The 16,833-nt window shown below is 44.0% G+C and overlaps 1 protein-coding gene across 5 annotated transcripts in view; it reads left to right on the top strand.

The window, feature by feature from the left end:
* SMPDL3B (sphingomyelin phosphodiesterase acid like 3B) overlaps positions 1–16,833 on the top strand; it is a 205,515-nt gene that overhangs the window by 169,394 nt on the left and 19,288 nt on the right. For all 5 annotated transcript variants that reach the window (XM_075335973.1, XM_075335969.1, XM_075335970.1 and 2 more), the window contains 3 exons: positions 4,756–4,899; positions 4,984–5,156; positions 11,458–11,638. In XM_075335973.1, the coding sequence (XP_075192088.1) occupies positions 4,756–4,899; positions 4,984–5,156; positions 11,458–11,638 (498 nt within the window). The remainder of the gene's footprint in view (positions 1–4,755; positions 4,900–4,983; positions 5,157–11,457; positions 11,639–16,833) is intronic.

Raw genomic sequence — 16,833 nt, 5'->3', positions numbered from 1 at the left:
GACAATTTTCAGAAGTTTTTTTTAACTACTTAAATAAAAATAAAACTATACATGTTTGGTATCTACAAACTCGTACTGACCCAGGGAATCAGACTGCCTGGTCAGTTTTACAATATAGTGAATGGAGCAATTGAAAAAAAAAAGGATGAATTGCACTTTTTTTGCAAATTCACCGCACTTGGATATTTTCCCCCATTTTCCAGCACAATATGGAGCAGAATGAATGGAGTCATAGAAGAAGAAGAAGAAGAAGAAGATTTATAATATTTATTTACTTATATAGCGCCAATAATTCCATACCACTTTACATACAATTTACATACAAGTACAAGTCATTCCGCAAAAAACAAGCCCTCATATCGCTATATTGATGGAGAAATAAAAAAGGTATGGCTCTTGCAAGAAAGTGAGGAAAAAACAAAAACAGACAATGCAAAATCGCTGGATGGTGAAGAGTTTAATTTATGAAACAATTGTCGCATTTTATAAAAAATATATACATTATTAATACAGTGCCTTGACAAAGTGTTCGACCCCCTTGATTTTTTTCATCCCTTTCCCACATTTCAGGCTTCAAACATAAAGATAAAAATTTAAATTTTATGGTGAAGAATCAACAACAAGTGGGACACAATTGTGAAGGTGAACGATATTTATTGCTTATTTTAAACTTTTTTAAAAAATAAAAAAACCTGAAAATTGGGGCGTGCTTTTATTATTCATCCCCTTTACTTTCATTGCAGCAAACTCACTCCAGAAGTTCATTGAGGATCTCTGAATGATCCAATGTTGTCCTAAATGACTGATGATGATAAATATAAGCCACTTGTTTGTAATCAAGTTTCCGTATAAATGCACCTGCTCGGTGATAGTCTCAGTGTTCTGTTTAAAGCGCAGAGAGCATCATGAAGACCAAGGAACACAACAGTGTTATGATCTGGAACCATGGAAGACCACCATAAATCATTGGTAAAAGGTGAAAAGAGCATTGGCAACTAATCTGGCCGCCATCACCTTACTAACCCTCAACACTAGAAGTAGCCGAGGGGTGAACTAACATTCTGTGCACTGCGAACCCAGCCGGAGAACTAGCTATCCTAAAGGAAGGAAAGATGAATAACTCTCTGCCTCAGAAAATAGATAAAGAATAGCAAGCCCCCCACATTCAAAGACTGCGGTGATATAGGAAAACACAATACACAGATAGATGATAGGATTAGCAAAAGGTGAGGCCCTACTGACTAAATAGGACAGGATAGGAAAGGGACTGATGGTGGCCAGAGAAAAACCCTGCAAAAATCCAAAAACCTGATAGTACAAAAAGCCCTCAGATCACTAGATCTGAACTCCGTCCTATACCAGGCGCTCTTGTCATACCAATGAACAGAAATCAGGAACCATTACAAATTCAAGAAGCAACAAACACATGGACTAATAGGAGCAATACTCCAAACATAGCTGCAGGGAGATTCCCAGCCAAGCAACTGAGAGGGAAGATCCCTGCATGCAAATAAACTGAAAACAACCACAGTAAATGACAAACTCAGATAAGAGCAAAAAGAACCAAACAACAAAAAAGAGCCAAGCACTTATCTGGGATAGATGTGGTCTGGAGCAGGATGAAGCAGGCTGGTAAACAAAGAACAACTGACATCCGGCATAGCCTGCTAGCAGACGAGGGGTTTAAATAGGCAGAGAGTTAGCAATGGAAACGCCCATTGCTCAACACACCTGGTCTCTGTCCAAACCATTCCTGGCCACAAGAGGGAGCCTCAGAGCAGCAAAAGCATAACTGACATTCACAACACAACAGGCAGGTCCGTGATACTGTGTGGAGAAGTTTAAAGCCAGATTTGGTTACAAAAAGATTTCCTAAACTTTAAACATCCAAGGAGCACTGTGCAAGCGATCATATTGAAATGGAAGGAGTATCATACCGCTGCAAATCTACCAAGACCCGGCCGTCCCTCAAAACTTTCATCTCAAACAAGGAGAAGACTGATCAGAGATGCAGCAGCCAAGAGGCCCATGATCATTCTGGATGAACTTCAGAGATCTACAGCTGGGTTGGGAGAGTCTGTCCATAGGACAACAATCAGATGTACACTACACAAATCTGAACTTTATGGAAGAGTGGCAAGGAGAAACTCATTTCTCAAAGATATCCATAAAAAGTGTTGTTTAAAGCTTGCCACAAGCCACCTGGGAGACACATCAAACATGTGGAAGAAGGTGCTCTTGTTAGATCAAACCAAAATGTAACTATTTGGGCACAATGCCAAGCAATATGTTTGGCGTAAAAGCAACACAGCTCATCACCCAGAACACACCATCCCCACTGTCACATATGGTGGTGGCAGCATCATGGTTTGTGCCTGCTTTTCTAGATCTGGTGAATAACGTGGGTGGTCAACCAGCTGGAAGCTCAGGTATGCCAGTTTTGCTGTGGTCACTTGTGCAGTGTGAGTGGAGGCGTTGTCTTGAAGAAACAAGATTCCTTTTGACAGCTTGCCACTCCTTTTGGCCTTCAGAGCTGCCTTCAATTGGTTGAAAAGTTCAATGTAATACCTTGCATTGATGGTGAAACCCTTTTGAAGGTAGTCCACTAGCAGCACGCCCTCCTTATCCCAGAACACAGACGCCATCACCTTAGTGGCTGATTTTTGCACACTGAACTTCTTTAGACAAGGAGAACCACTGTGCCTCCACTATTTTGACTGCTCCTTATTTTCAGTGTCATACAAATAAATCCAGGTCTTATCCATAGTGACTAGTTGATCTAGGAAGTTCTTATCAGTCCGAAAACGCTGACAAATGGACCGGGAAAATTTCACTCGCGTGCTTCTCTGATCTGTTGTCAAACATTTCGGAACCAACTTTGCAGATAGCTTCCTCATTTCAAAATGTTCATGGATAATGAAGCAAACACATTCACGGGAAATCCCCATGGTGTCTGCTATTGCTTTAGCTGAAATTCGTCGATCCTCCAGTATGAGGTTGTGCACAAAATCAACGATCTCCGAAATAACAACCACTCTCGGTCGTCCAGGACGTTCCTCATCATTGGTGCTGAAGTGGCGTGTTTTAAATTTGGCAACCCAGTTCTTAACTGTGGAATATAAAGGCATTGATCCCCCAATGTCTGTGACATATCACCTTGAATATCCTTCGTGAACTTTCCTTGGAGACACAAAAATTTTATCACTCGTCTGCTCTCAGTTGCTGTGAATATTGCATTAGACTCTGCCATTTTGTTTTCCTGAGTGCGTAGAACAATGTTGCCATAAGCAACAAACACAAAATTTTGGAAACATATATTAGACACATAAGACTTTCATGTGAAAGATCACAATGCCAAAGAACTTATCAGCAGCCCCTTGTATCAGGCCTTACTTTTTTGAGGAATGAGTTGTCATTTTAACGGACTCCATACATTTTACCATAATAGTGTATGAAAAAAATGTTCTTTGGTATTACAGTGTTAATTGTGTCCTGAAATGAACTGACAACATGATTCTTAAGATTGGTATGATTATGGCGATATCAAACAAGTATACAAGTATAGTTCTTTTTCTTTTAATCTATGGTGGCTTAATTTGGAACTTTCTTAAAAAAAAAAAAACAAAAAAAGAAAAAACCCTAAACTTTTGCGTTGTTTCCATTTTTCGAGACACATAACTTTTTTCTATTATGTTTCCGGAAATTTAGGCTTGTTGCCAGCGAGGTAAGCTAGCGTTTTTATTGCTATCATTGTAGTATACATTCTACGCTGTGAACCATAATTTTCCAGGAAGAGCAGTGTCAGGAAATAAAATGTCAATTTTGGCATTTCAAAACTTTTTTCTTTACATTCACAGGGTAAACAATTTGTATAGCTTGATAGATTAGACTCTCATGAAACTGAAAAAATGGAATATATGTTGGTTTTTTTTTTCTTTAAATTTCTTTATTTTTGACTGGAAAAATGAGGGTGATTCAAAATTTTATTTTTAAAATCTATTCATTTTTCTTTCCCTTTTTTTTCCCAGTCTCGACAGGGGATTTGAAGCCAGAATAGTGCCCTATTCAAAAATGTATATGCAAAAAAACAGAAAACGCTTTATTGAGAAACCATTGACTAATCAAATTTTAAATATAACAATAAGACAAAAAGACACAAAGTTAAAAATATCACATATAGCAAGCAGACAAATAGCGGCACACAAATGACAAAGAGTAGAGAACAACAAGTAGTGATACAAGAAGTCACAAGACTATCATTACAGAGGAGTAGCTAGAGTGGAGCGGATCATTTTGCCCTTCCTCGGTCCAGGTCAGTGCTCTCTGACTGTGAACAGGAGCCGCACAATCTCCAGATCTTCCAGGGTCCTCCGGAATTCTTTCTTGTTCCCCATTGTTAAAGGGGAACATAGTACCCCAAATTTCTGACCTCTTATGAATGTTGAAAGGCTTATTGATCTGTTATATATTGCAGGTCATAGAACAGCCCAGCATTGCACTGAAGCCAGTTTCTTAAAAGAATCTTATTTGAAAGAGATCTGTGAAAAATTGATGAACTATGACTGGTAATCTGTATGTAATCCTTTTTTTGTTGACCACCCATATAATGGGCGAAAAAAAACAATCAGAGTAGTACATGCTGCAAGTTTCCCATTGACTTGCATTGGACAGTAAATATTTACAATCAAATTACTACTAAAAATTGTTGATTAAAAAAAGTGTTTAACATATATGTTTGTATTTTTCCCCAATCAGCAACCAAAGTATACGCAGCCTTAGGTAATCATGATTTTCACCCTAAAAATCAGCTACCAACGGAAAACAATTCTATTTATTATGGGGTATCAAATCTGTGGGGCCCATGGCTGAAGCAGGAATCCATAGCTACATTTCTAAGAGGTAAGTTGTTGTTTGTTTATTAAAAGTAAAAGCAAAGAAATATAAACATTTTAAAAAAGGAACATTTTCTTCTTTTCTCTTTAGGAGCGTTTTACAGTGAACAGGTGGTGAACCTCGAAAATGTGGGACGTATTGTTGTTCTAAATACTAATTTATACTACGACTCCAACAGTATCACAGCCAGCATGGAGGATCCAGGTGGCCAGTTTGTATGGTTAGAAAATCAATTATCAGATGCTTCACAAAAAGGAGAAAAGGTAAAAGGTATACATACAGTAATTGCAAGATATACTGCAAAAAGTGCCTGTGTTGGTATGCCCAAAAGTGTGTTTTGGGTTTTTTTGACAGTCAAAATACAAATTTTGCTGCAATTTTCTTGCCTTCTACCATTTAACACCTTAAAGCCTGCTTTACATGTTACCATTCTGCATACGATATTGTATGCGATCGTAACTGCCCTCATCGTATGTGCGGCACGTTCAATTTTGTTGAATGTGCCGCACAAACGATTAACCCCCGTCACACGTACTTACCCGTCCATACGACTTCGATGTGGGTGGCGAACGTTCACTTCCTGGAGTGGGAGGGACGCTCGGCGTCACATCGACGTCACGCGGCAGCCGGCCAATAGAAGTGGAGGGGCGGAGATGAGCGAGACATAAACATCCCGCCACCTCCTTCCTTCCGCATTGTGGGCTGGGAGCCGCAGGACGCAGGTAAGATCTGTTCATCGTTCCCGTGGTGTCACACACTGCGATGTGTGCTACCCCGGGTACGATGAACAACCTGACATTCAATTCATGAGGAATGAACGACGTGCGTGCGATGAACGTTTTACCGTTCATTCGCAATCGCATGTAACTGTTACACACTACAATGTACCTTACAATGCCGGATGTGCGTCACTTACGACGTGACCCCGCCGACACATCGTAAGATATATTGTAGTGTGTAAAGCAGGCTTTACTCTGTCAGGTGCAATATGCACCTAGAACCATGATCAGTTCTGGGTGCATATTGCTATTCTCTGCCTAACCATCCCTGTATATGCAGCACTCTGCACCCTATGGTGTCAGTTGTTGCTAAGAAGCAACAAAATCCCAGGCTCCTGGAGTTCAGTGCTGGCAACCGACAACAGACATTCAAATTATCCACTTCCCAACCCAGGTAGCAGGTTAGCAATGGGTTTAGAGGGATCGCTGCTCATTGGTTGGGACCTGCCCAATCCGGGAGCTGGAAGCCCAGGGAGGGGAGTGGTCAAGGAGTCAGTTGAAAAATAACGGTTTGGTGAGAAGAAGAATAAGGAGGAGTGGAGGACGGATGTATGTGTGGAGGCTCAGGTCCACTGCAAGGGCCTGAGGTAGTATTAATTGGCGCATAAGGAGTGGTCGCCAGGGAGTCAAGTAACAGGAACTCCAGGGACCAAGGCACGGCAGGGTACAGAGCCATAGGCCAGGTGGAAGTTTCAGGCCATCTGGCAAGTCTGCAGGTGATGGGGACTTTCACGGTTCATCACCATTAGAGTGTCCGGGACACAGTTGCAGAGAGGGAACCAGGGAGCGACACGAATGTCTGGCCCTGCATCAGTTCACGCCACCTGTCATACGGGCCAGCAGCAGCAGGAGAGAGTGAATCAGGGAGAGACTCCAAACAGCTTCATGCCACGGGGACCCCAATTACGAGGTTCCAGAAACAGAGCTAACGGAGCTACAGGACCAGCACTGGACGAAGGGAACCTGGAACCCCTGCAACCAGCACCAGGCTGCATCTTACCACCTGTGTGAATAAAGAACTGGTTAACCTTCAGTCCCTGTGTGGTCTCCATTACTGCTGCATTTCTGCATCATGAACTAACATACTACTAGAACCTCCAACATCCTCCCCTGGGGCACCGTTCTACTTGCGGAGAGTGATAACATCCAGGCTGCCCTATACCATCAGCCCCAGTGGTGAGATATTGTGCAGCGGCGGCTTCTACACATTGCCGCATACCGCAAGTGGCGTCACGCACATTAAAAACTATCTATCCCCTGCAAATATAACCCATTTTACAAGCGGCCCCTGGGGTCACGGAACCGGGCACTGGCCATCACTGACATAGACTCTGAGAACCGGGCGCCCGGGTCCGATCAACTCCCCTGCTGGCGCGGCATATACACTAACATAGATAAAGGGATCTTTAGAAAAAGTATTTCTAAAGATCTTTTATCTTATGCTAATGAGCGTGGGGACTAGTCCCCTGGGTGTTATATCCCCCGACTAGCGACCCTCTTAGCATGTTAGTACACCCCTATGGGCGTGCTAACATGCTATTCAGTTCAGCATCACTAGCGGTGACACGCTTACCTGTGTTCGCTGTGACTACGCTTTTGAATGGTGGGCACTTCTGGTCATGCACACTAGACCTCTCTGAAGCCGGGACACCTACACCCGACTTCATAATACGCATGGCCGGAAGTGCCCGACATTCAGAAGATCGGTCACAGTGAACACAGGTACGTGCAGCCCCGCTGATGATGCCGCATTGAATAGCATTTTCGTACACCCCTGTGGGCTTGCTAACAAGCTAAGTTGGTGGATAGTCGGGGGATATAACGCCCTTGAGACTAGTCCCCGTGCGCATTAGCATAAGATAAAATGTCTTTAGAAATACTTTTTCTAAAGATCCCTTTATCTATGCTAGTGTATATAGATACATATACATATACATACGTATACATTTATGTACTGTGAGGGCCGGGGAGGACTGGTAGGCCCAGGAGGTGGATCCACTAGACCGAGCACCCTACCTGGAGGGCAGGGTACACGGTTGATGGAGCACTAGCTTGGCAGGAACGGGAAGAACCAGGTCACCAGGGTCATGGAGTCCCATAGGACAGTACAGGAACAGGTGCAGGTATCAGGAAGCAAAGACAGGACCAGGTCACTAGGGTCACAGCGTACTTTAAGGCAGTAATACAGGAAACAGGAACAAAAGGACCTGAGCACCTAGCTCACAAGACAAAGCAAAGAAACAGAAGCAATGATCAGGCCCCGCCCACATGGAAAGGCCAGTCTTATATACCCAGCACAGCCTCAGGTAATTTCCTGTTGCAGCAGTGCTGGGCCTATAAGACCAGGTGAGTGGGCGCGGCCCAGTCCTATACAGAGGCATCAGTCAGAATCAGACTCCTGAGACCTAGAACAGGACTCAGGGGAGCAAGAGCGGGAGCGGCAGGCGTGACCGGTGGACGCATGGACTGGACCAGTAAGCAAGGAGCGGTGGTGCGATGGCGAGACTGGATCAGTGAGCACAAAGCGGTGCAATGCAGGTGCGACTGGCTCAGTAGGTATTGAGCGGTGGTGCGATGCAGGGACCAGCTCAGTGAGCAAGGAGCGGTGGTGCGATGGTGAGACCGGCTCAGTAGGTAAGGAGCGGTGCCGAGGCATCAGAAGCGTGACATGTACCCAGAACTGCTCGTGGTACTGAGTGCATATTGCATCTGACAGGTTCCCTTTAAGGCGTCAGACAATTTTTAGATGTATGTTCACTTTTTTCATCTTCCTTTTTGCATTGGCAGAGACCTATGAGGGTTTACTTTTTTGCAGGACAAGTTGTAGTTTTGAAAAAACACCTTTCATTTTACCATACACTGTACAAGAGAAGGGTGGTGGGAGGGGTATTGCTTTCCTTTTTTGCATTATGTTAGCCACCCAAGTTCCTATAACATTTAATTTTTAATGCTTTGTTTTACAATGGCAGTATTTTAATTCTAATAAGAACAATAGGAGAAATGGATTTTAGTATGGGACAATATACTTGGGGAGATGAGACCTGATTACGAGAAGCTAGCCATACATTTTAGATAAAAGTTGGCTGAACCTTTGGATGCAGCAGCACTGGATCACCATCTGCCCTAGATTTACAATGGCATCCAGGAATTCCATTTGTCTGTTCCATGTAAAATAAAATTCATATCCAAAACAGATCAGTTGCATAACTGATATGAAAGGAAGTGGAAGAGCCCCTACTAACAATAAAAGGGTGTGTCTGGATTCCATTTCCTGTCAGTTTTTAGAATGTTAAAACATCTGCATGATGAGGTTTGTTTTTTCCATTTTAAAAACTGGTACATACCAGAACCCATATCTAACGCGCCCACCAGAGTTGTGGGGGCATTCGGAACTGGGCTACGGTTCTACTCACTTTTAGGAGGATGTCACGGTGGCAGGGCCCGACTCCGTGACCCTGGCAGTGGTCATTAAAAAGGGGAATGATTATTTACAGGGATTTTAGTAGTCTTTCGTGACGCCACCTGTTGTCTGCGGCAAGATAGGTGCTGCCGCTGCTATTCAGTTTCCCCCTAGGGTCGATGGTAATGCAGCTGAATTGGTAGAGCTCTCCACAGATAGATCTGGGCGCCAGGGCTGAGGATGGAAATGGAGTCTATGGTGTAGAGATGTAATGGCGGGAGTGCAGGGCCGGAGGCGCAGGCAAATAAATGGGCAACACAGGGGTGCAGTCTCAAGATCTTTACTCACTGTTTGAGAGTTCCAGGTTAACACGACTAGTCAGATACTGCCCCCGGAGTGCTGTATTCCGCTGTGATGGGCCCCAGCCAATCCTCGGATAGTTTGAAAAAACAACTTGGTACACCCTTCTGTACTCCTTCCTTGGTCATCTTGCTGTGCTTGCATCTCCTGCCTGCCCTGTGCCTACGCACACAGAGCCCCGAGACGATGTCTGTGGATCCTTTTTAGGGGTGGCTTTTCCCACCTCGTCCCTTAGTCCTATGTGGTCAACTTTTCACTGGATGGGTGTGGATGCGGCTTCAGTACTTGCAGTAACCTTAACCTCCGGTTTATTATTCTCCACTAGTTAGGGACCAGTTCCCTGATGCAGCCAAGTCCCTCCACTCCGGTATGCCGTCTGTGGTGCGAGGCAACGGGTATATGGCACACCTCCTGTAGACTCTAGGCCTCCTTCTTCCCTGATCCTGGGTCGAGCTGCTCCAGCTTCAGACCACAGGTCCTCTCTCCCCCGCTCCTACTTCTTGACTAACTAACGTTCTACCGTCTCCTCCCAATAATCAACCCCACCCCCAAATTGGCTGGTACAGATCAACCATGGCCTGATGGATTGTAGCTAAATAAGGAGTGTGTGTGTATGTGTGATACAAGCTGTAGCCTCCTTTTTACCCGGGAATGGAATACCACACTTCTGGATGAGGTGCAGTACCTCTGTGGCGACTGGAGCCGTAGGGGCGCCAGATATCTAGTCTAATAATAGTCAAGGACAGTCTTCTGCTTCTTTTTACAGCAGAAATGCAACTGATGCACAATAATTCTGTTTCTAAAACCGAACAGACAAACTGAATTCTACAATACAGTTCCTGTGTGACAGCCGTCCTACTCTTACCTGATTAGAGATTTTGGGGAAGAAATAGATTGGGAAGTTGGATTTCAACATACCTGAATTTGAGAGATGAGCCACCATCAACCTATTCAGAGTATGTGCATGTTTAGCTGAGTTCCTGTGCTTGCATCTCCTGCCTGCCCTGTGCCTACGCACACAGAGCCCCGAGACGATGTCTGTGGATCCTTTTTAGGGGTGGCTTTTCCCACCTCGTCCCTTAGTCCTATGTGGTCAACTTTTCACTGGATGGGTGTGGATGCGGCTTCAGTACTTGCAGTAACCTTAACCTCCGGTTTATTATTCTCCACTAGTTAGGGACCAGTTCCCTGATGCAGCCAAGTCCCTCCACTCCGGTATGCCGTCTGTGGTGCGAGGCAACGGGTATATGGCACACCTCCTGTAGACTCTAGGCCTCCTTCTTCCCTGATCCTGGGTCGAGCTGCTCCAGCTTCAGACCACAGGTCCTCTCTCCCCCGCTCCTACTTCTTGACTAACTAACGTTCTACCGTCTCCTCCCAATAATCAACCCCACCCCCAAATTGGCTGGTACAGATCAACCATGGCCTGATGGATTGTAGCTAAATAAGGAGTGTGTGTGTATGTGTGATACAAGCTGTAGCCTCCTTTTTACCCGGGAATGGAATACCACACTTCTGGATGAGGTGCAGTACCTCTGTGGCGACTGGAGCCGTAGGGGCGCCAGATATCTAGTCTAATAATAGTCAAGGACAGTCTTCTGCTTCTTTTTACAGCAGAAATGCAACTGATGCACAATAATTCTGTTTCTAAAACCGAACAGACAAACTGAATTCTACAATACAGTTCCTGTGTGACAGCCGTCCTACTCTTACCTGATTAGAGATTTTGGGGAAGAAATAGATTGGGAAGTTGGATTTCAACATACCTGAATTTGAGAGATGAGCCACCATCAACCTATTCAGAGTATGTGCATGTTTAGCTGAGTTCCGCTTGTATGTGTATGAATTATTTAGGGGAGATGGCTCGACAGTCCTTTCAAATTTATGGCCAGCTGATTGTTTTACTATCATTACTAGCAATGCAATAGTTGCCTTATTACTATACTTAACTATATTGTTTTTCTGTGCATTTAGATCACATTAACGGGACATATATACTTACTAGAACTATTGAACATGTTTCAGGTATACATTGTGGGACATGTGCCTCCAGGATATTTTGAAAAGAAACGTGGCAAGCCATGGTTCAGGGAAAACTTCAACAAACGATATATAGAGATAATTCAGAAACACCACAAGGTGATACAAGGACAATTTTTTGGACATCACCATACAGACTCTTTCAGAATGTTCTACAGTATCTCAGGTACCTGTAAAGTTTTCTTTTTTTTTTCTTTTATCTGAATATTATTATAACATACTACAGTTTAAGATTTGTTGATGGAATTTTTTCACTCTAGGAGAAAGGGTTTATTACTAGACAAGAATAAGTACTGTAATATTCATAATCGCTATACTCGTAATGAGTATTCTGTAATATTTGTGTATTTGTTCTGAATAGCAAGTACAATGCAAGTCAATGAGAAAAGCGAGTAATTTTCTGCTGGAAAGTGATGAAACTGAATGGGGAGAGCCTGGAGAAGATGCCTGCATGCATTTCTGACTCACATATGGTTTTTGGGAATGAGGATGTCACAGTATTACACCACTTTTACAGATGCACAAGAACACCTACCAAACCTAGCCTAAATTGCATTTTATAGGCAAAATTAAGAAACAGGTTTTCCTGCATAATCACTTGTATACAGTGTGTCCACCCATATCCTGTCCAACGCCATTAACTTGAGAATGGCGGCAGCTATAGGCATAGAAGTGGTATAGTAAAGTATCCATGCGCTACGCAATGAAACCACCTATAGCGTCACCTGGTGGAAAACAACGGAGTTAGCATTTTTATCTCATATTTTTATCATGGTTGACGCAGGGAGTCACTATCAAAAGGGCCTCCAATGACAAATAGTAGTTAGGCTGGAGTAGAAGTACTGTCCTGGTTTGTCCACTGCACAATGTGCATAGTGTTTACAAAAATTAGCCCTATGGCTCAGTCATGGTTGACGCAGGAAGGAAACGGCTTTATATGAGAAGGGGTGGACGTTAATAACAGTTGTCAAAATCAACATTTTGGGGGAATTTAGTTTGGCTTGCTCTCATCTGGAGGGATTAAAAACTATGGAGAAATCCAGTGCTTGTTTCATTTAATCAGAGTAAGTCTGTCTGCATTTTCTATAGAGAGGCGTGTGTGCCTATCAGTGATGATTTCCCCAGCAGAGTTGAAAACACGCTCTGACATCACACTAGCAGCTGGGCAGGCCAGCACCTCTAAGGCGTAAAAGGAGAGGTCAGACCAAGAGTTCAACTTGGACACCCAATAATTAAAGGGAACTGAAGCATCAGAAAGAACTCAAGTATGGTCACTTAGGTATCCCTTGACCATGTTGTGCAACTTCTCCCTCCTTGGCATTGTTACAGGCAGAGATAGCCTTTGACAATGTGCCAAGGGATATTTTGAGAATCCTTGGTGTTGAAAAGAGATGGTAACTCTGCCCCTAGCGTTGTCTGAGGGTGATGTTTTCAGCAACTGATCTACAATGACCCTCTTGAAGGATTGCATTGTGCAACCCTTTGGTGACTCCAAAAGGAGAGAAGGACATTTCTCCTTGTACCGTAGGTTCAGAAAGGTGGCCAACCAGTATAGGTTGTTAGATAAAATGTGTATTACGCGAGGGTCTTGCCACAGACACTTACACATGAACTGTGCTATGTGGGCCAAGATGCAAACATGGCAAAGGTTCTGTGTCTCCACCAGGAGGAACAATACCCATCCTCTCCTCATGCTGACTCACCTCCTCCTCCACATCAGCCCATCCATGCTGGACAGACATGAAGCTGGGGTTGAGAGTCCCCTGTGTAGCATTGGAAGTCCCCTCGGTAGCACAGAAAAACAAGTCCTCCCTCTCCACAACCTCCTCATCATCATCACCCAAAATTGACTCAGAATATTAGCAGAGCTAGGTAGTATCACCCATTGTGAAATCTGGCTCCATAACCACATACTGGGCACTCAAAGATTCCTCTTTGAGATTGTGCAGTAAATGTTTCAACAGACACAGCAGCATGATGGTTAAGCTGATAATAGCCTGATCACCGCTTACGAGCTTGGTGCAGTACTCAAAGTTCTCAAGAACCTCACAAATGTCAACGATCCACACCCACTCGACAGTTGTTATGTGTAATGGCTGACTCTCAGTTTGACAGGCATGTTGAAGCTGATATTCAGCTACTGCCCTCTGCTGCTCACTAATCCTTGCCAACATATGATGAGTAGAGTTCCACCGTGTGGGAAGGTTGCACATGAATCAGTGACTTGGCAAATTCAAGTGCTTTTGCAGCACTGTAAGACCAGCAAAAGCGGTAGAGGAATGGTGGAAATAGATGCTAATATGGCACACCTTCTCAAGTAGATACGGCAAGTCAGGGTATGTTATCATAAATTTCTGAACTAGTTTCAGCACGTGAGCCATGGATGGTATGTGTACCAGCTTCCTGACCTTTAAAACCGCCACCAGGTTATGCCCATTATCGCAAACGACCAGACCAAGTTGGAGGTGCAGCGGGCAGAGCCACTGATTGGTTGATGTGATGATAGAGAGCCATAGTTTCTAGTCTACTTGAGCCAGGACGTCCATGGCTTAGTTTCCTCTTGCACAACATGCAGCATGCTACAGAATTGAATGACTGCAATGTACAAAATTACTTGCTAGCACATATGACTTGCCACCAATGTGACCAGGCCTTTCAGGCCACCTCCACGAACAGCACATGCTCCTGTTCCAGACATAACAGCAAAAAAGTGGATTTGACTTACAATACCTTAACCTTTTTAATTATTTATTTTTCTTTATAATTTTTTAAATAACTACTATTCTTTTCTTTTAACAAAACTGAAATATAATTTATGAAAACCAAAAATTGGTTGCAAGCTTGTTACAAGTAGTTTCTCAACCAGAAACGAAGATGCAGCAACAATGAGCAGTATGATCTTAGAGTGTACGGTATCTAAACTAAACTAAACAATTAAAATATAAAAATTAAAAAGAAACCTTTTAATATTAAAAGGTAAAAAAAACAAAATCAAAACACAGCCATGTGCCTTTACAGCATAGGATGGGATTAGAAAAGCTATGTAGAATCACATTATAATAGCAAGAACGTGCAACTGGCTGCTCTATTCAGGTGATGTGTGAAAGCCCCTAGATTGGCTGGTCTAGACTATGTGAGTAGCTTTATCATGAGAAATAACACATGGAAAGAGTATTGAATACATAGAGGTGAAAAAAAACCTGTGGGAAGTCATGACAGCAACAGAAATCTATAAGTAATTCAAAAGCAATCCTGCCACCTCGTGAAATATAATATCACCTGGTTCAACTGATGCCTATAAAAAGGTATCGCATTACCAAGGTGCACACAAGAAATATCTCATGATGGGTAAAGCCAGTGAGCTGTCTCAAAACCTTATTGTTGCTAAAAACACTGATGCCATTGGTTACAGAAAAAATTCTGAACCACTAAAAGATCCAGTGAGCATTGCTGGAGCCATAATCTGGAAGTAGAAAAAACATAATTTCACCATAAAGTGGCCACAACTAGGTGCTCCTGGCAAGAGTTCAGCCAGAGGAGTGGAAATAATTATCAGAAAGAAGAGTTCTCCAAGGACCATCATTGAATAGCTACAAAAAACCTTGCATCGGCGGGTACAATTTTAAAGAAAACAAAAAGAAATGCACCGAACCTCCATGACCTGTATGCACATTCAACACGCAAGACTCTATTGCAGAATAAACAGCATATTTAAGCTTGTTTAAAGTTTTCTCAACAGCATTTAGACAAATCAGTGTAATACGGACCAAAATTTAATTCTCTGGATGGCACTGCATATCACACCAAAACATCATAACAAGAGTGAAGCTTGAAGGTGGGCACATTTGGTGTGGGACTATTTTTCAGCATACGGCACTGACAAACGTCATATTATTAAAGGAAGAATGGACAAATGTATCAAGATATTGTTGATAAAAACCTGCTGCTATCTACGATGAAGATAAAACGAGGCTGTACATTTCAGCAAGACAATGAGCTGAAAAACACAGCCAAGGAAACTCTCAATTTGTTTCAGATAATGGCTGAGCTTTATTTTCAATCACCTGACCTGAATCCAAAGGAAAATTTATAGATGGAACTACAGCTAAGAGTTAATAGAAGAAGCACATGAGTCATTCTGCGACTTGTAGTTCCACACACCTACACGGGACCCTGGGGCATGCCTCACTCTCAGGAGGCTATTACAACTGACTGCACCTACCATCAGCCCCAGGCACCCCTAACCTGCAGTGGCGGTCCCCACTGACCGCAATTCTGAGAGTGGCGTCACGACAATCAAAATAGAGGATTTCCTACCTGTGACGAGATCCAGCCGAGTGGAGTCCCTGAAGGTAATGCACCGCTGCACCGACACCGAGGCTCGGGGCCCCACACATCCATACCGTATTTTTTGGACTATAAGACACACTTTTTTTCCCCAAAATTTTTGGGGAAAGTTGGGGGGGCATCTTATAGTCCGATGGCTGCGGTGCGGTGGTTGGACAGGTGAAGGCGGTGTGGTGGTGGTGGAGCGTGTCATCAGAGGTAGAAGCAGGCTGTAGCAGCGCTACCCTGACCTTATGCACCCACTCATTTCATATGCACGCCCATCATCCCGCCCATCATCTCTCAGCCCTGAAGCTAGCGCTGACAGGTGGGCGGGATGATGGGCGGGGGGTGCGCGCATACTAAAGAGCCGGCCCACGTGATCACCCCTGGCAACTACAGCCTGGAGTGCGGGGAGCAGTGAATAAGTATGGTATACTCAACGGTAACTGTTCACTGCAGCATTGTGGTGTCCTCCTGTCTGCCGGCTCGCTGTGTGTGGAGAGCGATGACGTCATCGCTGTACACACGGCTCCACACAGGTCAGCGGCGCTGTTGCTGGCACAGACAGGAAGACACTGCGATGCTACCTGGAGTGAGGAAACGGGAGTATACAGCGGGAGTCCTCCACCTGTTACCGCAAATCCGGCCGTGGCTGATGTGACCGCGAGATCCGCGGTGACTTCAGTCAGGTGATGTGCGGGGACAGCTGGAGTCACCGCTGATCCCGGCGGCTCACTTCACTTGCGGCCTGACCCTCATAGAGAGCGGTCGTGTTCCTATGGCCGCTCTCTGTGATTGTCAGAGGTAGCAGAGCTGGATGCGTCGTGGGTCATCGTGAGGATTACGTCGGACCTGGGTGTTTTAGGGGTTAATAAAGTGGTGAAAGAGGGGTTTTTTTTGTCTTTTTTCAAATAAAGGATTTTTATGTGTTTGTGTTTATTTACTTTCACTACAGTTTAGTGATGAGGGGGTGTCTCATAGACACCTGCCATGACTAAGTTAGGACTTAGTGGCAGCTATGGGCTGCTGCTA

The sequence above is a fragment of the Anomaloglossus baeobatrachus genome, chromosome 2 (assembly GCF_048569485.1).
Source record: "Anomaloglossus baeobatrachus isolate aAnoBae1 chromosome 2, aAnoBae1.hap1, whole genome shotgun sequence".
Classification (NCBI taxonomy): Eukaryota; Metazoa; Chordata; class Amphibia; order Anura; family Aromobatidae; genus Anomaloglossus; species Anomaloglossus baeobatrachus.
Note: the sequence above shows the minus strand (reverse complement) of the source record. Positions and strands in the feature narration are given on the sequence as shown.